Source organism: Nanorana parkeri, unplaced genomic scaffold (genome assembly GCF_000935625.1).
Source record: "Nanorana parkeri isolate BGI_ZX_2015 unplaced genomic scaffold, ASM93562v1 scaffold380, whole genome shotgun sequence".
Classification (NCBI taxonomy): Eukaryota; Metazoa; Chordata; class Amphibia; order Anura; family Dicroglossidae; genus Nanorana; species Nanorana parkeri.
The window spans coordinates 295442-319904 of record NW_017306648.1 but is presented as its reverse complement, the minus strand read 5'-3'; the positions used below and the strand labels follow the sequence as shown (position 1 = coordinate 319904).

The 24463-nt window shown below is 42.5% G+C and overlaps 1 protein-coding gene across 6 annotated transcripts in view; it reads right to left on the bottom strand.

Moving 5' to 3' along the window:
- Positions 1 to 14115, bottom strand: part of PLXNA3 (plexin A3) — a 106348-nt gene extending 92233 nt beyond the window's left edge. For 5 of the 6 annotated variants that reach the window (XM_018559180.1, XM_018559181.1, XM_018559176.1 and 2 more), the window contains exons 1-2: positions 12875 to 14115; positions 2955 to 3137 (exon numbers count right to left, since the gene is read on the bottom strand). In XM_018559180.1, coding sequence (XP_018414682.1) covers positions 2955 to 3137; positions 12875 to 14020 — 1329 coding nt within the window. In that variant the 5' untranslated portion in view covers positions 14021 to 14115. Of the gene's footprint in view, positions 1 to 2498; positions 2523 to 2944; positions 3138 to 12874 lie in introns of all 6 variants that reach the window. The other variant, XM_018559177.1, reaches the window with a different exon arrangement.
- Positions 14116 to 24463: the final 10348 nt, after the last annotated feature.

Genomic DNA, 24463 nt, shown 5'->3' with positions numbered 1-24463 from the left:
AGAACAATTAAAATGCACTACAGGTTAGATTTGGAAAACTGATTCTTATAGCCCATTGTACAAATGTAACATGGACGTGTCCTTTAAGATTTGAACAAACACTGGTACTGCTACCACTCAGATTTATTAAAGGTATCACAGGCGAATTACTGAATTTGAGCTATTAGTGCATTAGAATAAAGCAATATAGGTTACGGCTGTGTAAACAGTATTCCACCTAAGATGCTCATGACTTAATTGCTGTGAGGTTGGCTGATTATGAGAACAAGCAACGAGCGAGACTGGGCACAGTGCGCACTCTGATAATTATCTGTGTGGCAGGCAGGATTTATGGCGCTGCATGATGTATTCTCCGTCCTTTTCCCCCGGCAGAGGTGAAGGGCAATCTATAAAAGCTGTCATTAATGCTGAGCCAAAACCTGTTATGACTTTTTTTCTCCAATACCATATAAGATGTGCTCCTCTTGCCCATAACCATATCCTGGGCTGCTCACATACAAGAAATCAGAAATTTTGGATAGGGGCACTGTCCACTTGTTTAAAAAAAAAAAGCCTGCGCTGAGGCTGCCGAACTCTCTGAAATTGCTTGTTGCCCAATTATTGTCTTACTGATCCAATTCAGTACTTTCTAAATCTCTAAGCATAAGTGTGCAGAGCAGTGAAGTTATGCCTTCACGGGTTGCATACTTCTTCTTGACCAGGAAATCATAGCACTGAAACCGGAGGTTTGGCATGCCTGTCCAGCAATAAGCAATTTCAGAAGGTGGTCAGCAAATGAAGTAGAGCTGCCGCTAACGATTATTTTCAAACTCGATTAGTTAGCCGATTATTAAGTTCGATTAATCGGATAAAAAATAAAATACATTTTTAAAAATGGCTCTTAGCTGGTGGCATTCTGCATTGCGCTGTATATTGTACTATTGGTAGGTTTTGTAGTCCTGTATAGCTGGTGGTATTCTGCATTGCGCTGCATAATGTAGTATTGCTGGGTGTTGTAGTCCTCTATAGCGAGTGGTATTCGGCATTGCACCACTGTATAATGTACTATTGCTGGGATTTGTTGTACACCTCTGTAGCTGGTGGTATTTCACATTGCGCTGCATAATGTATTATTCCTTGATTTGTAGTCCTCTATACTGCGCAATGCAGAATACCACCAGCTATAGAGGAATACAACAAATCCTAGCAATACATTATACAAACAGTGTATAATGTATTGCTGGGATTTGTATTCCTATATATAATATACAGCACAATGTACCATCAGCTATAGAGGAATACAAATCCCAGCAATACATTATAGAGCACCATGTGTGGGAAAGTGCAGGCTTACCTGAGCAGTCTTCCAGCAACTTGTTTCTGAGATCGGCCTGTCTATCGGCGGCTGTCATCCGCCCATACCTGCTCCTCCTTACTTCTCCCCGCGTCCTGTTGCCGATCGTGGATTTAGGCTGGCGGTGAGCGTGGGCAGGCGGATCTGGCAGCGGCGAGCGTGAGGTGGGGAGGTGGTGTGGCGCGCAGCGTATGGGGAGCCGTGAACAGGGCCAACCAATAGGAAGCCGATTAATCGATGATTGAAAAAGTCAACAACTTTTTCAATCATCGATTATAATCGATTATGTCAATTAGTTGTTGCAGCCCTAAAATGAAGCCTACATATTTCTTAGTGTCGTTTGCTGTTAAAGTTGCAGGCCCCAGGACTGTCATTTTGTTACTGGCTGCACTGCCAAGCGAGTCACTCCCATGGAACATTCATGCAGTCAGTGAAGTGGGAGAAGTCTGAAATCTAGTCCAGTAATTCACTTGGCTGTGAAAACCAGGATCTGGGTGATATTGTAAACCTGGAAATGTGCACCCTTAAAGTCTAACACCCAACAATGTTTTAATTTTTGGTTTTATATAGAGTGATGAAGAATAACATTTTCTTTCAGGTTTTTATATCAGTCTTTGGCCCCTTTGGGGTGATTTTTCCCTCACTTTTTGTCCTTATGACCCCTCTACAAGAAATGGGTGGAGCAGCCGTCACAAGTACATGAGATATGGACAGCAATATAAAAAAAAAAACTCTACTAAACATGAATTCTGTCTCTTCATTGAAGAGATTTCCTATTACTTCCTGTCCTGACAGGAAGTGAGGGGAAATCTTCCAAATAGATTAAAAATCTTCACTGCTCTATCCAAGATTTAAAAAAAATCTACCATTTATCGCAATCATTGTACCATACTTTTGGTTGTAATAAAAATCCTTATATTCTATTCAGTTGCACATTTAGCCATTTCGTTGCCCCTTTATGGCAGAATCGTTGGCTGTATACAGGGTCACAACTACTCTCCAGGCACAAAGGAATTTGCACCTCCACTTTACCAGCAGTATTAGATTATAACACTTACACATTTCAGGGCATTGGGGATCTTTTTTCCTTATCCCAGTAAAACTATGTACATCCACCAGCTCCCTTTTTTACTGGCACTGAAAGGAGCAGGGCAGATGTCTGCACAATGAGATGTTGAGATCTTGGAATCTGCCCACTGTACTCGTATGCTTGTATGTGCATTATTTTATTTGTACTTATTTATTAAAACTATTAGCTGCAAAAGCAGGTACGCTCTGTTCTTTTGTTGCTTTAGCACATTTCTTCACCGTCAAGAGATACAATAAGATGCCAGCAATTTGTAGGCTAAATGTTTCCCTGATGAGCGCGTTCCTTTGTTTCTTTTTATTTCCTCACATTAAAAAACCTCCTCATAATCACAGAGCTAAATGCACCATGTATAGGAGCGATTTTATTCCCTCCACCATATAGCTAACAACACTGCAGGTTCTGTGCCACTGCCCCACACACTGCCTGATCCTAGGACCACAGCATGTCTGCATTTTACCAATAACATCCATTTATACAGTTGGGTGAATGTGAGAGATTCAAATCCATGGAAAAAATTCAACCAGAACCCACCTTTTTCAATGTTCCAGCCCGCGTGCCCACAAAGACCACGGAATACCCATCGTAACTGTAAGCCGCCACACTAGCCATGCCATCGGTCTTCTCTTCAAACAGGGGGAGGCCCTCAATCACCTTCAGGCCACCAATGGGCTGATTCAGAGCCAGGCCGCAGAATAATTCATTAATATGGATAGGCTGAAAGAGAAAAGAGACATTAGATTGACCACCTCAGACAGCAGGAGATTGTCTCCAAGGTATGTGCATGTTACTGCTAACACAACTACTGTGGTTTTAATAAAATAGTCCTACTACTTCCCTTTGCTGGCCAGCAGGCTTCAGTGCTGGAGAATTTGGTGTCAAGATATTACCATGAAATCCCCCACCTATCTGCTCCTTCCTTTGCTTGGTGTAAACTGACCTATGCTGAGGCATGGTGACCCACACATACCTTGAGGCCTTTGCTTTGTAGGAAATGGCAAAGTGGCTGCCATGTTCACTGCAGTGTGCAGCAAACGCCTCCCTGGGTCCGGTTTGTCTCTATCATCCAGGGACAAAATTACACAAGTGATTTTAATCTTTTGCTTCTAGAGATTGAATCACTTGCTGGCAGCCACATCATTAGGCTGGAACTTACAAGAGCTTTTTAGTAGATCAGCTGTGCTATATAAAAATCAATAGAAGTAACAAATGGATTACTGAACAGATGGAACCAATGGCTCCTTAAGGAGTAAGCTACACAAATAGCATGTTGTACCAACAATTGCACAAAATTGAAGCATTGTTCTATCAAGACTCAGTCCCGTGATTCGACTACATTCTACTTGCGTAGCTTGTTATAAGGAGCGATTTGTTCTGTTAAGTGATTGGCTGCTGCGCCTAGCGTACACTCCTAGTAGCACATTTGGAAGCATAGTCTAAATCCCATTATTCGTGTACACTTACACTTCAGGCATCATTGCACCCATTAGGACAAAGGCAGCAAAAACAGCTATGACTAGACAGAAGAGTGTCCTTCCCAAACAGCCAGCAGAGATTTTATTTCATCAGTTTACCTGGTATAGGCACTTTCTGCAACGCTTTACAAGACAAAAATAAAAAAAACACAGGCCCCTTCCCCTCAGTCCCTGCACCCCCATAGGAGCATGTACCATCCAGCTTACCTCCGCCACAGTGTACACCAACGCACTCATACAGCACTCATAAGCACCCATACAATTCACAGAGAAGCCAAATAAAAAACACTACATTTTTTTTTTTTTTTTTTAATAGAGTTTTTCCACAGGTATACATAAAAAATGTGTCATGTTAAAATTCTTGGCTTTATGTATAATTTGCAATTATAGATGTACAAAGAGGCGGATATAACAGACTCCTCCATCCATGCTAATCTCCTGGTGTGAGGTTTGTTGCAAGCACCCGTCAGTGCATCCGTGGTGGATGACGTCATCACACAGATAATGCAGCAGAGAGAGGGGGGGGAAAAAAAATTGTGACAGCACTGTGCCAAATTGGCATGGCAGCATAGAACATTGCCACCCTGAAAAGGAAGGTAGGTCTGAAAAGAGAGTCTGGCAGGATCAACAGGACCATTTACCAGTAAATGAAAAGAAAAATTAGAAAGCACTTTACAGCCTAAGCCCTCGTTTACACCTAGGCGTATTGCATATGCGCGACCGTCGCGCGTTTTTACCGCGATTCGCGGTAAAAAAGTTGCGACCGTCGCGCGTTTCCGAAGGCTACTTGGCTGTATCCCAATGGAAAACGCCCTACAAAACGGCCCAAAGTAGTACCTGGACCTTTCCAGGCGTGGGCTGTTTTGTAGGGCGTTAGGGACGGGCGGAAATACGGCAAGGTGGGAACGAGACCATTGCCTACAATGCAATTTATATTTTTGACCGTTTTGTAGAGCGTTCGTCCAGGTGTGAACGAGGGCTTAAGGTGACGTGCTTTCTTCTTCACTCCATGATTTCATATTTGCCTGTGCATATGCTTTAAGGCCTCCTCTCTCAACCTTTTCACCACAGACCAGTAAGTTGTAGAAAGTGTTAAATAGAATGGAATGGCATTACTAGAGAGTATGACACCCAGAGAGGATTATTTTACAACACTCCCCTGCTCTATACAGCAATGGTAATTAAATGAAACAAAATATGAAAATTGTACTGTCCCCTTACATTGGTGGTCCAGGGAAAAGTGTCCCCTTACATTGGTGGTCCAGGGAAAAGTGTCCCCTTACATTGGTGGTCCAGGGAAAAGTGTCCCCTTACATTGGTGGTCCAGGGAAAAGTCTCCCCTTACATTGGTGGTCCAGGGAAAAGTCTCCCCTTACATTGGTGGTCCAGGGAAAAGCCTCCCCTTACATTGGTGGTCCAGGGAAAAACCTCCCCTTACATTGGTGGTCCAGGGAAAAGCCTCCCCTTACATTGGTGGTCCAGGGAAAAGTGTCCCCTTACATTGGTGGTCCAGGGAAAAGCCTCCCCTTATATTGGTGGTCCAGGGAAAAGCCTCCCCTTATATTGGTGGTCAAGGGAAACATTTCCCCTCACATCAGCGATCAGTGTAAAAGTGACCACTTATATTAGATATCAAATAGTCCTTCGCCATTGGTGGTCATTGTAGGTGAGAGATAAGTCTGCCAACTGCTCAAGGAATCCCTAGCAACTTCTGCAGGAATCCAAGTTGTCCTGCAGATAAGACCTTAGGAAACCAGAACCAGTCACAGGAAAGGAAACCGATACATAATACATCCCTGCAATGAAAAAGGTGAAAGACAATGTAGAGCGGGGCATTGCACATTCTTAAACTAGAACTCAGAACTTACACTACCATATGAGGTAAAAGCAGACAAAAAAAAGTGTTCTAGAAAAAGAAAAAACAATAAGTGCACCTTGCCTGAGCAAACAACAGATCCCTTAGTAACATTTCTTGCCCCCGAGACTGGCATGCATAAGGAAGATCAGACGTGGGATTGGCATGCTCTGTCATGGCTCACTGCCAGGCCATAACAGCTATGCTGAATGTGTTATGTGTTAGCACAGGTGCAAATGCACAACATGCAGGGGGTAAAAAGAAAAAAAATACAGTCAGCGGGATGGGTGTGCTGACTGATTCCCTGCCGCACGCACCAATTGAGGGTGAAACTACACAGATGTAAAACCGTACTGACACCATCTGTTGTTCCACAATGTCGGTTTTGAAAATTGAGCTGCGACATCAGGTAAACCCCAATCAATAGGAGTGTGTGTATATGTATGTATATGTGTGTATGCATGTATGTATGTATTGCTTCTGACCTGAAGGAGAGGTTCACTCTCAAAAGCTTTCTGTGTCCTCAATCTTTTTCTATTTTAAAAAGGGAAATATCAGGGGTCTGTTTAGACCAACAATATTTCCCCAAAGTCCTTAAAAGTAAAAAATAAAATATAAAAAAAAAATGTCAAAGTTTATAAAAAATAAATAAAATATATTTTTTTTAAATTTGGAAAAAAAAGTTAAAATAAAAAAAGAACATTTTCGTTTCGGCCTGACATTTTTTTAAATTTTAATTTCGGTGCACCTCTAGTAAATACACCTCTGCACATTCCATGCATTTCCACTGACATCAACACCAGCTACAAGGCAATTGCATAGGACAGGCAGTGTTTAGAAATATATAATACAAGTAGACCTGGGCACCGTCCCTTCATCTCCCTACACAACTTCAGCTGCCAACAACTCTAGATCTGTTCTTTGTTTGGCCATGTAGTCTCCACCAAAATAATCCCAATGATTTTTGTTTTTATCTTGTAATAAAAAGTTGCTTCAGGTTTGCAGCATTTTACATTATGATGGAAATCTATTATGTTAAAGTAAGAAAGACAAAGAATTGCTGACACTTGCCAGAAATGTGGGTAGACTTCAAGGCCCGTACTGGCCAGAAGAGAAATTATGAAGTCACAGCAGCTCACATTAGTTCATCGTGGTTTTATAAGAGTGTAACGGTAATATATCAGCATCAAGGAACATTTTGGGGCCTTCTAAATACATTTTGCATTATCCAAAAATAAAAAAAGATTTTTCCTAACAGAAGACAATTCTTTCTTGCAGGACAATGACACTTTAACTGCACTTGCACATTAATCAGCAGCGTTCTCTGCATTACGCCCATGTAATTGAGGTTCTACACTTAATCGCTAACAGACTGTGAACTAGCCTTTACCTCCTCTTTACAAAAAGAAGTACATGGTATGGAGAGTATGTGCTACACAAAGGCATGACGGTTTTGTGAGAGAGCCCTGTACTTAGGCAACCAAATCACTAGGAATGTGTAGAAGCCATTGTGGGAAATGACCTTTCCTTTGGGCCCTTTTGATGGGAGGGACTTTCTTTAGGATGTCTGCAATCAAAATCTTCTGCAGGTTTAACCCTTCTCAAAAGGGTCCCGTATATAGGATGCCATTTTTACCTTTCTTTTTAAAATTGCTAGACGCCTGGCTGCCATGCTTTTTCACTGGCGTTAGCACTTTCTGCCATACTGACCTAGGACATGTACGCAGATCAGAAATGTCATCCTAATCCTGACTTCAGGCTCTGCTTTGCTCTCTCTACTCTGACAAACAACCACATCACTCCCCTCAATTTACCCAACGCTGGTCTGGCATGAATCTTGGCTGGGAAACATCAGGAGGGGCATATCTTGTAAGGTAGTGGTCTTCCATCAGCAGGATGATGTGGCAGTTACTGACATTTACCGCATGTACATAGATACATACTGCATGCATACCGCGCACGCATGCAGTAGCGGCATCATTTTGGGTTGTCTCAATGCTGTCTCATAACCCATTTATGCTGCTGCCCGTTTCCCCCAACTGTGCATTCATGATAGAGAAGCAGATTGTGAAGTTGTTACTGCGTACAGGCAGATCATCAGTTTCGTATTGCCGACTGGAATTTAACGTGTGGCCTTGCACCATGGGTCCCCCTCAACCAGTGACGACAGCAATAGGTCCTGTGCATGTGCAGTGTGTTGCCTCCCACGCTCCCAATGTTTTCACCAATATGGCTTCAAGATCCCATGCATGCACGGTAGTGGCAGTAGACTTCCACACATGCACAGGATCTTGCCGCCATATTATTCACTTCCAATAAAAAGTCGACAGTTGTCTGTGAAGCTGTAAGCAAACTCCTGTTTGTGTACAAGCTCACCCTGCTGCCAATGTATGACACACATCGGAGGCGGTGATAGGGTTAAGGTGAACCTGGGCCCAGACTGTGCACACTAAAGTATGAACATGTTCTGAACAAGCAGTAGAGGCACATTAAAACAATCCCTCATTCATCTCTGTATCTACAAGCACTGTGGAGCAAATTAACTTTCAAATATCACAACACAGAAGTAAATGTAAGCTTCTAATAAAGTGCAAAAGCCTCCTACAGAATTTGAGCGAGAGATTTACTCTCACTTACTATTTGACGGGTGCCAGACTGAAAAGGAAACACGGGAAAACCCCGGCCCGGAACAGGAAGTGAGGCGACATCCTCAGTCAGTAAAAAGTCACTCGCACTCCGATATTCTTCAGTTAATAGTTTTTTTTGGGACACAGCACAAGGGTTAGAACCTCTGTTGGGTTTAAGTGCTTGCTATGTTACCATGGAAGAGATTTCTCTAGAGATTTTTCCAGTCAATCTATTTATTGACTAAATGGTGCAGCATTTCCATGCAACGTTTCGGAACCATAAGGTCCCTTCATCAGGCAAACAGAAAGGGCCTTACAGTTCCGAAACGTTGCATGGAAATGCTGCACCATTTAGTCAATAGATTGACTGGACGTTATATTGGAGTGTGAGTGACTTTTTACTGATCTCAAGTTATCTGCAGAGGCATCTGCTGTCGCACCGCACTCACCCTGCAAGCTGGGTCTTGGATCAGGTGTGCGATGGGTTATCTTGGATTTCTAATCCCCACTTAAAGGACACAGACAAAAAACTAAACACAAAGCAAGAGTCTGAGAACCTTGAGGGAGGATTTTATTGACTTGTGTCCCCCACTGGGGAGATCTCCCCTTCACTTCCTGTCTAGGTGACAAGTATTAGACACAGCAGGAAGAGAAAGCAAGTGAGAAATCTCTTCCATGGTAACATAGCAAGCACTTAAACCCAACAGAGGTTCTAACCCTTGTGCTGTGTCCCAAAAAAAACTATCAACTGGAGTTTGACTTTCTCACTAGAGGGCTGCTTTAAAGAAATTGGCACAATCCTGAGGCTGAATAACCAGGCTGCCACGTCGACAGCAAGACTGTTCTGGGACACCCAGTGAAATGTCACATCTGCGGCTACTGTGCCACAAATAACAGGGTGTCGCTGTAGCTGTGCAGCCTTTGAAGTGGCTTCTCAGGGAAACCACATTGTATTTAGAGCAGCGCTGTCTGCCGTCTCCATCCCTGCCAGAAGTGTGCGAGCATGAAGAATGCTGAAATGAACAGCACGTGAGGCCACATTGCAGACGGAAAGACGAGAGCGAAAACTGGGACGAACACATGCAGGAATCGAGTCTGGGGCACGACGGAAAAAATTAAGGAGCGGCGCACGCTTAATGAAAATAGTTCAGACTTAATTACATTTACATAATGCCTGCTTTCTCCAGACCTCCCACTTCATGGGCTTATTTGCAGCCTTCTGTTTTTTCCCCCTCACAAAACAAACGGCAGTCTGGAGCAGCCGTTGTGCGCAATTTAAAAATGTGCAGATTGCTACGACTAATGATCATGCATCTGGATGCAGAAGGGAAAGCACAGTTCCAGCTATCTTTGCGGAAAAGAGCTTTACAAACATAACAAATATCTTCTATCGTATATCTTTTTCACATTTTATTCACGCCTACCCGATTCTCACGAAGCAAAATGCAGACTCTGCATTATCAGCCATTTTAGGCTACCGGAGGCTAAGCGGAGAGTTCTAGGAATGACATAGGCTGCGTTTTGTAAATCTCAGGTATGGCCAGTTATGATGAGCTCATGCACATCCCTCCTTGCATGTGAGAATGTTTAAGGTGAACTGAGGGGAAGTTTTCTTTCACTTCCAAATCCCAGGTGATAAGCAGGGTCACCAGAAGGAGTGTTTCCATTGCAAGACTTCCCCATCTATTCCTGTTGTGAGGACAATCCAAAATGTGTGCTTTTTTTCACATTCAGTGATACAGTTGTCAGGACACATAGAAAAGGGAAAATCTCAGGGACACATAATAAAAAAAAACTTGACAGGGGTTCGAATCCCTCCCCACTGTAAAGTTGTGCCTTCAGTTGTACTGAAATTTTATTCTGTCAACACTTTCAACCCCGCAGTTGTAAATAGCCTTTCACATGAGCGGTCTGTTTTTCATATCAGGCGGACCCAATAGAATGCCTAATACGTCTGTTTACACCCAGTTATCCCCGCCTCCAGCCAGGCTGGGAAAAACAGAGCAGAAATCCGTTTTGATGGACCTGATCGTGCTGGATCTGATGTAGACTGAAACATGTCCATTTACATCCGATTCCCCATTGACAGACATGTCTGGACAGACTGATGTCTAAGGCTGCAACCAACTAATCGATAATGAAAATAGTTGGCAACTATTCTCATTATCGATTAGTTGGTTGGATCCCCTAGCTCTCTCCTCCACGCTGGGAGTCTGTTTCATCGACTCTGTCCCCTCCGAACAGAGGGCACATTAAGCAGTGGGCGGTTGCAATAGCCAGCCTGCTATAGACTATTGCAATTTGAGATGGCCAATAGCAGGCTGGCTATTGCACTAGCCCAATACCTGCTGTATTTACATTCAGCTGCCGTCTGTGGAATCTTGCCACTGGCAGCTGTCATTCCCTGGTTGAAGCTATTCAAGCGCCATGTGCTTACAATACAATTATTAATTTCAATGGCAACCCAAATGCGCCTCACACCCACAGTGTGATCCCCTGCACTGGAACGCGCGGTACCACAATGCCATGCGTTCCAGTGCAGTGTGATTGCTAAAAATTGTGAATGCAGTTTTATACTGAAGTAAACTTTAGGTTTGTAACACTCCATTGGTGTATTTGATTTTAAATTAAGTATTGAATCTAATTTTTTGCATCCGATTAATCGAAAAAATAATCAGCCAACGAATCGATTATGGAAATCATTAGTTGCAGCCCTACTTATGTCACAACATTGTATCAGGAGGCATGCATCTCATGCTCGTTATGTGTAATCTGTTTCATTAACATTTTACAAAGACATTGAGGACATCTCAGTTTGGAAAGGCCAACGAGAACATTGAGGGATTATACACTTATCATGCATGTACACTCCATGTGCTGCATATATTGTTTATTTATTGTGTATATAGTGTGATAAAATGTTATGTCAACATGAGCGAATGTCCTTTTGGAACTACAATTAAAGCCCAATATATATTTGTGTGAGTAATTTGTATATTCCATCCAATCCCAAACATCAGTTGTGACATTATGGGAGTCTAAAGATTCCCATGTGTATTAGGCCATTCTGGTTATTATAGGGAGGAATAGGTGTAAGAACAACAAGATATATTAAGAGGCACTCGATAGAAAAGAAAAGACGGCAGAAGAGAGGAAGAAAAAAAAAAAGAAGAGGGGGATGAGGGGTGTTAATAAACTATGACAGAAATGACATTTTTGGACAATGAATATTCAGAGGATTTAAACTGTATCCCAGAGATCCAGGATTGTCTGGTCCATTCCTACATCTCTCTCCCAGGAGATCAACGTTTCCATTTTATACATTAGATTTAACTTGCATGTCTACATTGCCAGAGATGGAATCTTGGTCATTTTCCAGTATCACAGAATGGGCATTCTAGCGTGTCTCATCATCATTTCATCACTATTACATCGAAGCATATTGAGTTATTCCAATTAGACTTTATATGACCCCCATACTTGAGAATTTTACTCAATTAAACCTTAACTTGTAGTTAACTTGTACTCATACATGTGCTGATAATCTTCAAGAAAATGTTATTTTGGATCTAATATGTTGCTTATCAAAGTGGATATGCAGATCCCCTAACTCTCCATCACCTGCTTGAAAGTACTTCCTGCATGATGGAAAATCTGATGGCACAATTACCACATTTGTATGGAATGCTCCAGTTCAGCAGAGGCCCAACAACTAGTTTTGAGATTTGGCGGTGTAATATCTACTAACAATTTGACAGCCTGATGTGTTTGGAGATTGTATTGTGTGGAGCAGGTCACACAGTGTCGGTCAATGCTGAGTCTAGCCAATCTGGGTGACTGGTGCGTGTACTGCCTCAGTGGGAAAGAGCGGGTTACACGGGACACATTGGCTCCAATCCTATTAATCTTGTTTAAGTGGATGCAGCACTATTTGCCTTTCTTAGTTCCGAGCAGAGTGCGAGTGACAAGCCAAAACCATACAAAAGGAATTTAATTAGCTCACAGAGCGCCAAACGGAGCAAGTTCCACTACGAGAAAAATCAATTTTTAATAATGTTATACATTAAGCAACAAATCTTCACATGTGCCTTTCACACTCCCTCTATGCTTTGCTCTGCTCTCGTCCAAACATGGTGGACAGATGGGCACAAGCCCAGCAAACAAAGGAAACCGATGGACGGTGCAAGGCAACAGCTGAAATCGAGAGGGGCAGAAGATCAGAGGTTACTTTGACCCTATCCTGTGGAATTTAAGACTTCACTCATGCTATATGTTCTCTTGAAAAGCTTACCTTCAATCTAAAAGAATATATGCCACAGAATAACTCAAGCTCTCACTGAAAAAACACTGCATTATGGAAGCCTGTTGTTCCTTTAATGTTTTACGGTATAGTTAAAAGAATTTCCATAACTTTCAAAGAGTATGCTTACAGTATACACCAAAATGTAAAAGTTAAAAAAAAAAAAACAATCCACAATAGTATCTAACAATTCTTACCGTGCTGATACAGTTGAGCTCCTTATTAAGTAACCAAGGCAGCGATAGCTTCCCTTCTCCACGGTAGCAAGACTGTATCCTTTCCTTGATGCGTTTGTTGATCTGGCTGAGGGTGAAGAGGCACAGAACGGACTCTCGAGGAGGGTTGGACCTATTCTTCTGCCCCTGAGAGAAAACAGTGAACAGAACATCTTCATCTTCTGGTATGCCCAGCTCCTGTGCCAGCTTACGCCCAGGACGATTAAGGTAGGCACTCTGAATAAGCCTGTACTCCACTCCATCCTTGGTGCAACCAATGGGGAACTCAACATAAGAGTAGAATTCGGGATCTGCTGAACACATTCGCACAATTTTAGACGTAAAGAACTTCTCCCCGGTGGCATCGTTTACTGTCTGTTGGGTGTCTAGCTGGAGCGTCAAGAAATAAACAAACCCGCCACTGACGAAGCTGTAGACATAGTATATATCAAATGAAGGGTGCTGGGAAAGAGTATCCGAAGGGACCTTGATCTGAGAAGAGACAAATTCATCTTGGTACACCAAACGGAACATCTCTTCATTCTCCTCATTTCTCACCAGCTTGCGACTTGAAAGCGTAGGAAAGTACTCCGACTTGCCGTCAATGGAGGTGCCAATGAAGAGTTTACTCTGCTCACCATCTTGCGGCACAATCACCCCTGTCATGGAGTCTGGCTCTCGTGCTCCAGATAAGTAATGTTCTTTGCGGTGGTGGGGCTCACCCAATTTGAATAGATTGTCCAGTCTCAAGAACTGACATATGCCTTGCCATACACTACCGCAAGCCACCAAACGGTTCCCAGTGTAGTCAATCAACAAAAGTCTATTAACGTTATCTGAAGGGAAGAGCTTGTGCGTGCAGACACGCACAGAGGGCGGGGGGTAACAGCTGGCATTATCATCTATGGGACCAGTCAGGTGGGAGCGCAACTCTGTAAGGTTCTCCGATAACTTATAGACTCTGTTCACCGCACCGATATAAACGTCCCCTGTGTATTTGTGCACGGCGAGATGAGTCAGAGAGGTGTCGGACACTGTGAAGCTCGGGAATGGGGAGCTAGCTGCATTGGTGCTAGAGAACCACAGAAGAAAAAAGTAAGGGGGGATCAAGTCGTTTACCGGCCTCATGGTGTAGTCTTAGAGCAGTCCAACCTTTTCCACCAAGAGATGAACTGTCAGGGTCCAGATTGATTTGTCAAGATCCACTTTCAGCTCAATATCCTCGGGCCTGAAAGAAGAAAGGGAGGGGGACAAGGTAATTTTTATCAAGAATATTGTAACAATTAAAAAAGCAGTAGAGAAAATATGCAAAGCACTGCTGTGCTAATTCAACACACAAGGCACAAACCTTCACATACTTTCATGTAAAGGATTGAGAGAGTGTGTGTGGTGTATACACATTTTATAGATTTTTTTTTTAAATTTAAACACGTATAAAGATCAACATGAAGTACATAATCTAATCAATATCTGTTGTCAGGGTTTAAAAATAAAAAAAAGTTTGTGTGTATGATTTATAATTTGTAACTCTATATGCACGGCTCTGCTTTACGGCTCATCGCATACTCTCCTGAGGAAGACTACAAGCAACCATGCCAAAACACACACACACACACACACTAATGTCAGTCTGGAAACCTGCCCTGAAAAATGACATGCAGAAGTTGCTGGAGCAAGTGAATGTAGACAGGAAGTGGGTGCATAGAGACTGCAGGAGATCAGGAACAAAGGATAATTAGAAAAAGGAGAAAACAGTATTTTAACTATAAAAAAAAGTCAACTGTTCATAATACAAAGTTCAGAGCAAAGCAATTGCCATTCACACCACATCCAGATCCATCTCCAGACCAGACTGTTTCCAGACCCAAGATGCATCCTAATGTATCCCTATGCTATTTTTGGCCTCTATTCACACCAGCGCAGTCCGTTCCAGACCAGACCAGAAAAATACTGCAGGTCTCATTTTGTCTGGCCTGGAATGCACTGGAACACCAAAATGCATGGAACGCACTGGACTGCACCTGAAAGCCCATTCTAAGCTTTAAAAAAACAACCCAGCTCCGGAACACGGCAAAATATAATTTTTTTTAAATATGGTTATCACTTTTTCCCCTTCACCGTGCTGCTGATCTCCTCCGGCCCCTTTGCACCCACTTCTTTTCTACATGTACACGCTCCAGTGCCAGCAGTACATCAAGGTTCGTGGTCTGGATAGGGACTATGGAAAAGCATGCCAGCTCAATAAACGTTGCATGTACAACACACACAAGAGCAATTGGAAGACAGATGTGCCTGAACATGGACAACACCATTCCGACGCCCATGAAGTTCCGGGCGGAGGGCAGGTGGGTTTTTTTTTCTACATTTAGCCTTGTTGAGGGCAGGGAGGGCTAAAATGTAGAGCAGGGGAGCCGCCACTCATTTCGTACAAGTGATCTGGGCGGCTCTGCTCCTACAGATTTTCTGACCGGCTCCTTCGATCAGCTGATCAAGGGATGCCGGCCAGACAGCCGCACCCACTGTGCGAATTTCACTAATAGCAGTACATTTGGGAATATTGGCCCCAATTATCAGTCCTACAGATAATTGGGGCCGATATTCCTAAATGTACCGATAACAGTAATTGCAAAAATATACCTGTAAGAAAAAAAAGTTAGAATACTTACGGACTTCCTTTCAGCAAGTTTCCGGGGGAACAATGAATACCACTAATCTCCCAAGAAGACACTCCAGTTCATGGCAAGAGCATCTTCTCATGAGATTTGGGATCCTCATTGTTCCCAGGATCTCACCAGCAAAGAATCGTGACATCACCCTGGCCTTGGCCTCACAGACAAAAATAACTTTTTTCCTTATAGGTACATTTTTGGCCTTATAAGCTATGGTAATATTTACAGGGGTAGGGGGCCCCTGATCTAATCAGCATTTTGCTGCAAGGTCCGCCTTAACCTTATATTTGGTTTTGAAATCAAAGAAGCAGATACAACTTGCAGAGCGAGTCCTTTGTTTTCATGCACTTCCAGATCTTCTTTAAAGGCATCAGTAATGACCAGGGGAAAAAAGCCTACTAGATAAAACAGATCCAAAACCAAGCAAAGACTGAGTGAAAGGACAGACATTTTATAGAAGGAGTGAAAAAAGAGAGCCAAGAGGGATTATAAACAGCAGTAAAATGGTTTTCTTCCAGTCTCTATAACTGCTTTTTAGGACTAAACACCATCCTGAGCCTTAGCGTGCAAAACAAAGGTTCCTGGTGCCAGATCTTCCTGTGCTACATTTTTTACATTGAAGTCCTTTTTGACCGACCTATACATTGATGATTACCAGTTTCCAATGATTCTTGAACATGTGACTGGTTCAGCCACCTCACCTGCTGTCTGGACTAGATGTCTGTGTTTGTACAAATTGTTTAACAACCAAGGTCATCTGGCATTTGGCCTCCAGGCAGCGACAGAAGCAGAAGGGGATATTTTTAGATATCTTTATTCTTTTTAGGGACATAGAAAGCTGTTGCTTCAAAGATGCTACAAGCAGTTACGGCAGAAGATAAACAAGCCAGCTTCTAGTAAGCCTGGTCGTAGATGGGCAGATATGTCCCCAAGAATAATGCATCTTCTGTCTGTGAGGCCAAGGCCAGGGTGATGTCACGATCCTTTGCTGGTGAGATCCTGGGAACGATGAGGATCCCAAATCTCATGAGAAGACGCTCTTGCAATGAACTAGAGTGTCTTCTTGGGAGATTTGTGGTATTCATTGTTCCCTCGGAACCTTGCTGAAAGGATAGTGACGTCACACCCTGCGATGCAAAAGATGAGGGGCTGGTAAGTACTTATCTAACTTTTTTTTCTTCTTACAGGTACATTTTTACCATACATATTACCATATGTACCGATATAGGGTTATATACTGCCATTCTCAATATGAATCCACCACGATATTTGCCTAAAGATGACAAGGCTTTTTAAAATCTTGATAGAACAGGTAACAATGGTGCCTGCTCACAGAGACATTGACTACCGCTCACTAGAGGGGTGTGTTATCATAAAAGGAAGAAAATTGTGTACCGATTAGAACTGCTGCTCAAAATTGGAGGCACTGTTTACTTTTACAGTTTTCCCAAGTCCAGTCTAGCCAAAATGGAGCACCTACTGGGCCTTAATTACATGTTCCAACCACTTTTTGACACTCCATGCCAAAAGACCAATAAAAGAGAACCATCACCAAACCTTATTAGTAAATGTCCTCCTGTGACCCAAAACTTAGCATATATCGGTTTTTGCCCGCTATATGCAGACAGTGCAGTGCCATGCTGCACTTGGGAAAGATCCAGACAATACTGCCTGACAGCTGGCTCTGCCACTCTAGAGCCAGAGCCAGCTTTGCCCGCCCCATGAGTGCTGGAGGAACAGAGGGAGGGAAGAGGGGAAACCCTGCGGGGAGCAGTGACTGACAGTCACCACTCTCTGCAGGGAAAAGATCATGAACTGTGTGATCAGTGGTTTGTGATTGCTCAGTTCTCGATCAATAGAGCCGACCAATGACCGCTTCAGTGTCCCATGTCAGCTCTAACTATGGGGATGAGTGTATTTGCTGGAGGAAAAGAGAGCAGCATCTGTCGATATCGGCAGGGCAGACCATGTCCATTTAATACTCAAAACCATCATAGGGATTTCAAAGTACCAGCATATTGGTTGCAATGTGAACTCAGCCCTTTTGGCCCAGAAAGTTGACTTCAGCTTGTATAAGATCAGTTTGCACGGTAAGCCTTTACCAAATTACGTAGTCAGGTCCATCGAGTTCAACCTATAGAGATGAAAGAGAAAAACAAAAACCAACAACCTAAAACAGAACGCTATGCCCACTGTTGATCCAGAGGAAGGCCAAAAAAACCCCTCTAAAGCAGGGGTCTCAAACTCAAATCCCTTGGGGGACACTCGACAAATTTGTTTTCCCCATAGGGGCCGCTCGCCAAATTTCATACTTTAAAATAAAATGTAACTATATCCGGTTTGGTAAAATGGACCCTAATAAAAAACACACAATAAGACCCCATTCACATCTGTAAATTTAGATTCAATTGGGGATTGCGTTTTCCTGCAGCAGGAATCCCTAATCTGGGTCTTTACAAGCAGCCGCTGTCACCCATTGAAGTTAATGATCAGGTGACAGCAGTTGCATGTAAACGTCTGCATAGTGCATGTAATATGTGATATTATTACATGCGGTTAGGAATCAATCACTCTCCCTGGACCCAATGATTGTGCAACTGGCCCGCGGGCCGGTACTTTGAGAACACTGCTCTAAAGCATTGTTCAATTTGCTATAACAGGAAAAATAGAAATTACTTCTTGATCCCATAAGGCAATCAGATATTCCCTGGATCAACAATCTCTGGTGCTTAATATACCTATAAGAACTCAATATCCAGTAATAGTCTGTGCATTTAGGAATGCATCCAGGTTTTTTTTTTTAAGTTAGAGGAGCGAGGTAGAAATAGCTCCTGGGGGAGTCTATTCCACATTTTCACAGCTCTAACTGTGAAGAATCCTTTCCGTATGCAAAGCTTGCATCCAGCATGCATTTGCAAAGCTTTCATCCAGCATCATGCAGAAGTCTTGAATCCTAAAGCAGATCCAGATCCAGTTTAGGGATGTTAAACACAGAGCTAAATAGAAGTGTCAGCCAGCACCAAAAAAGCGGTTAGCTGGCCTTCATCACAAAATGAAACCATTTAAAAGTAATTGACTCTGCCAAAAGTCAGTGTTAAGGCTCCAACCCTAATTAAAAATACTCTACATGGGCTACTAAGGTGTCCACATTGAATTGTGGGATGCAGGGGTCAAACCCTTATATGCACACAAAAAACATGAAGAAAGTTTGTTGCCACAGCAACAGAAGAAAGATTTCTATCACAGCGTGTGTTAAAATGCTATAAAGCTCCCCCCCCCCCCCCCCCAAAGGGGTAAATGTTGATTTTGGTGCTGAATGTTCTTCGTGAGGTGCTTTCAGTGGCAAAAACAAAAAGCGGTCCAAAGAAGGCCAGCAAAGAGTAAAAGGACTAGTCACCAGTACTACCTGTGGTTTCCATGCACCCACTTCCCACTCTAAGGCCTAGTTCACACCAGAAACTGCATCACAACTGCGTGTGTCAAAAATTGTATGCACACACTGACCCTGATTCTAACCAGGGGAAAGGCAGCCATTACTGTCCATGGGACCAGTCAGGTGGGAGCACAACTATTTAAGGCTCTTTGACAGCTTAGAGACTGTTTACCTGATCTACTGAGCCGACCTGTGACAGTTCTAGCTGACCTGTGACAATGAGACTATGAGGTGAGGGAAAAGCACTCACCTCATAGTTCTCCTTTAAAAATTCACCCTAGCCCTCAAAACATAGGGTTGGGGGGGCGTGGCTTAGCGACTCTTTTGGTTTTGTTCTTTGTTCCCCAGATATGTATCAACTACACTGAGACTTTGTACAATATGTGTTTTTGTACGTTTTAATAAAGACGTTTTGAATATAAAAAAAAAAACATAGGGTTGACATGAAAAGCTCTTGCCTAGAGAACTTTTGGTATGAAATATTATTTCTCAGAAATAACAATGACACAGAAATGTATAAAAACCGACATGATATACACAATGGCTTCTCTGTAGGAAGTTGACAACTTTAACAGAATGTGATGTTTCCTTCCTCTAAATTCACAATAGTAATAATGTACCTATCCCCCCCCCCCAATTGTTTAGGCCATTGGGGAGAGGGGGCCACACAAGCCGGCAGTGACAAACTGAAAGGCATTAGATCAGTGAAGAGTCGACAGCAAAGTGGTTTAGCTCTCCTTATGCAAACCTCAGTGTAATCCCGTGGCATCTACAGCCATGTAGTGAATAGATTTCCTAATCCTTCAGCAACACCAAGCGGCTTGCTAATCCTGAAATCTGGAAACTGAGACTCTCATTTTCTCTCTCCTGCTGGCTTCTGGTGTTCTGGGAGACAGAAAACCTGACAGGAGGCCGGCTCCACGTCAGGGCTGGGAGCCATCTTGTTTTCAGGACAACCTGACACTTCCACCCACTGGGGCTGACTCCTGACCCCGAGATGGTCTCTCTTTCACCCACACAGCTGGACTGAATTAGGAGGGGAGGAAACATGTTAATTGTCCGGGTGAAAAGGCCAGCAAGGGTTTCATACAGATAACAGACAAATTATACTGAGTCGAGTATCATTTTGCTTCTCAGAAAACCCCAAAATCAGTCAGTTTAAAGAAAACTAAACTACTCTACAATAGTTTTCCGACACTGGTTCTTTACCACAGAGCAGCTAATCTCATACTGAATGTGTGTTTTTATAGAATAGGTAATGATTTCGAAAGGCCAAAGCAATGACAATTAGAGCAAGACTAAAACAATTACCTGTGGCATCCAATCAGATTACTCTATAACTAAACCACGACTTGTTGCCACGGGCAAATACGTGATCCAAGACTTTTCCTCTGACCAGAAAGTCATAAATCAACATGACAGCCAGGGAACAGGCACTTTTAGAAAGAATGATCAACCTACATATTCTATCTGCACAGATTTCCTTCAAAGTGAAGTTGAGCGTTGCCAATGAGCGAGGGGTTCACTTTGGGCCATATTCATATCGGTGCATTGCAGTAGCACATGATTTAAAAAAATATTGACATTTTCAGCTCAGGTCCACTATATAGGCATAGTCCACCTCTTAACAAATGTATTAAATGCACAAACATTATTACAAAAAATGTGCAATTAGTACACATTTGGAGAGAAGCCTGTAGAGCATTGCAACTGAGATCAATACATCATGGGTGCAAGGCACAGGCTGGTTGTTTACATCCCAGCTCCAGGTCCTTATGTAGGTATGGCCCTTCTTTAATGGGGCTGGATGAAGTAAGCATTGGATTACAAGTGCAGTGATGTCACCACACTTGAGCCAGCACAGCCTATAATGTCCCTTTTTCAGGGGCTGTCCAATCAGATCTGGCAGTACATTTTTAAAGCGGATCTGATCAGAAGCCCAATGTTACTCTATATGCAGCCGGATGTAAACAGATGTGCATCTGTTTATATCCGATTGCCCCCAACTCCATCTAGGTCTGGAAAAAAAACAACTGACTGACATGATTGTAATGGACCAGGGGTAATCCAACTGCCCATAGACCCAACATGGGTCCGCTTGGTTCATCTTGCGATGGAGGAAAAAACGGAATGGGCATGGAGGTCACAAAAGTGACACGCGTTCCATGCTGCTCTGATCAGCAGGGGATCTCTGCAGGAATCCCCTGCTGATTTTGAATGGACAGCACCTGTGTGAAAGGGGTTTTAGTCCCAACCCCGGTGAATGGGCTGACACTAAAGGTGCCCATACACCTTACAATTATCTGCAGATTTTCTGTTGTCAGATGGAAAAAGTGCAACAGATTGGCACGGGTGGAGATTACTCCATCCACACAGTTAAGTGTAGGTGGAGGAATCTGTTGCACCTTTTCCATCTGACCACAAAAAATCTGCAGATAATTGTAAGGTGTATAGCCAGCTATACAGTTGTTCACGATTTTAAAAAGAAGTATCAATGTGCTGGGAAGAGGTTAAGCAGGTGGGCCAAAAAAAAAATGATATGCAATAAAGAGGGAGGTGGTCTCTCGCTAAATGAAGGCAAAAGCCTTACAACTCCCATCCTGTTCCTCGACTCAACATCTGTCTTGACACATTCTATGGTGACTGGATAAAAGTGACGGAGTTACCTTTGTGACTATAAATGCAATGGTACGGCCCAGACACTTATTACAGCCGAGGAAGCTACTCGGACGAGTACCAAAGTCTATTTTCAGGTGACTAACTCCTACAAACTAAAAATTAGTGTGTGCAGCTTTTCCTAATACCACAAAGTCACTTTAGTCACCAATAAGAATGAAGCTTTCGTTAGTCTGACAGTACCATGCTGATAAATGGATTTTGATTAAATAAATTCCACTGTACGTTATAACATTAGCGCTGACAAATATATCGGTTCTGTTCGAATTTTATTGTGACTGCAGTGATTGAGGACATCACCAAAATGCAGCCAACTACCTCATGCCATAACCTGGTTGTGCAATGACATCACCATAATGCAAGTGTTAGCAGTCGCATTTCCTATTACTGTCTAGGGTGACATCACCGCCGAATCCAATTCCCGGGCTTGCAGGCTAAGTGCAGAGTGCCACTTTACAATTCCTGGATGTATTAATTGGTGACACACTGCCGCACAGACAGACAGTCCCAGTGAGCTCATTTATCCTACTGTAGTTGTCTGCCTACTCCTATCCAAAATAAATCAGTCTGTCTTCTGAATCCGCATTCTCCAGACAGGCATGCTCCCAAACTTAATTGTTCTTTTTTAAGTTCCAGGTAATTCAAAGTTTTAATTCAAAATCACACTTTGCAGCAGGTGACGTCATTATCAAACCTTCAATAGTATGGAAAGATTTACACAGCATGTAAGTTTATGCACAGCGATGTTATACATTTTAATTGGAACAAAATTCCTGTAAAGTTACACATAAAAAGCAAAGTAGGTGTGACACAACAGTTGTTTGGATTAGGTTTTGTTTAAAACCGCATTTCTGCAGTTTCCAACATTTTTACAAGGATAACAAAACATAGAAAAAAAATGAGGCGCTTACATAACACTGAACTTCGTGAAAACATTTGTACCATTTGTCTGCCTCCAATCTATATGGCGGCGTGTGAAGTGCAGTGTAAACACAAGCCTGTTTTGTTTCCTTCAATCTAAAATACAACTAATAATCATTTAAATCTTTTATTACACTAAGAGATGAAAATTTAAAAAACAAGAAGAATGATACAACCAAGTTGAAAAAATTAAAAGGAGACATTTTAACTTGCCCAAACATTCCTTTTTTATTTAACCCAGAAAAAAGAAAAAATGGAAGAATGGGTCAGAATTGGATTTTCTGTATCAAAGGCTGATTGATCGGAGCACATGTGTCCAACCTTAGGCTATGTTCACACCATGTCTGGAGCAGATCTGCAAATGCAGTGCGTTTTTTGCCACGTTCCAGTGCATTTTTTTGGGTGGGTGGAGAGAGAGTTTAGCTTAAAATGTGCTTTCAGGTACAGTCCAGTGTTTGCATACATTCCAGTGTGTTCTGGACCAGAGAAAATGAGACAAGCAGTATTTTGTATTATCTGGACCTGAACGGACTGCGCTGGTTGTGAACAGAGCCCAGAATCACCATAAGGATACAGTGGGAAGCTTTTTTGGTCCGGGAACAAACGGTTCTGGTCGGGACATGGTGTGAACAGGCCCTTGAAACACAATTTAAAGCTCAACTGCCGCCAAAACCTCTTTTTCAGTTAGGGTAAAATTTCCATCAGGTTTTAAATGCGGTGTGCATCCCCACAGAGGTGATTATGTTAGGCCTGGTTCACACCGAGGCGATTTATCACTCGGATTTAGCCGCGGGATAAACAGAGATTTGCATTCAAGTCAACAGAGGCTGTTGACACCTTTGCGTTGCGTCACGCAGGCGAAATCGCCTGTCGTGCAAAAAGGCGCAGGAGCAATTTCGTCCGGTTATCACGCGGTTTTGGTCCCATAAACATCTCTATGCATTGAAAAACGCGCAGCTTTCAAAGCAAAGTCGCGCAAAAAAACAGCTCAATTGCCTGGGTGTGAACCAGGCCTTATTGTTCTGTCTGATACACAAGGACATAGTGAGGGGATATCTTTCTCATTGAGACATAGACCGCATGGAACTCCTTTCTTAAACCTTCATTATACTAGAAAATGTGTTATTGCTTCTTAGGTCGCTGTTGGGAATTTCCCACCATTTACTACCGTATATACTCGAGTATAAGCCGTCCCGAATATAAGCCGAGTTACCTAATTTGACCAAAAAAAACTGGGAAAAAGTATTGACCCGAATATAAGCCGAGGGTGGGAAATGAGGCAGCTACTGGTAGATAGATACCAATAAAATTACATGAATATTTATTTAAAAGAAAAATAACCTAGCTCTGTAAGTGGAAAAGGGGGTACAGGGCTACATATCATGTACTACGGATCATTTAACCCATTCATATTAGCAGAGGATAATTGTAAATCTATTGTTCAGTGCACTCTATATGTAGTATATAGTACATGTACATATAGAGTGCCTGCAACAATACATTTACAATGATCCTCTGCTAACATGAATGGGTTAAATGATCCATAGTACAGGGCTACATACAGATCATTTAATACATTCATGTTAGTATAATTGTAAATGTATTGTCTGCACTGTATTAGCAGTATATACTCTATATAGAGTATATACTGCTAATACAGTGCAGACAATACATTTACAATTATACTAACATGAATGTATTAAATGATCTGTATGTAGCCCTGTACTATGGATCATTTAACCCATTCATGTTAGCAGAGGATCATTGTAAATGTATTGTTGCAGGCACTCTATATGTACATGTACTATATACTACATATAGAGTGCACTGAACAATAGATTTACAATTATCCTCTGCTAATATGAATGGGTT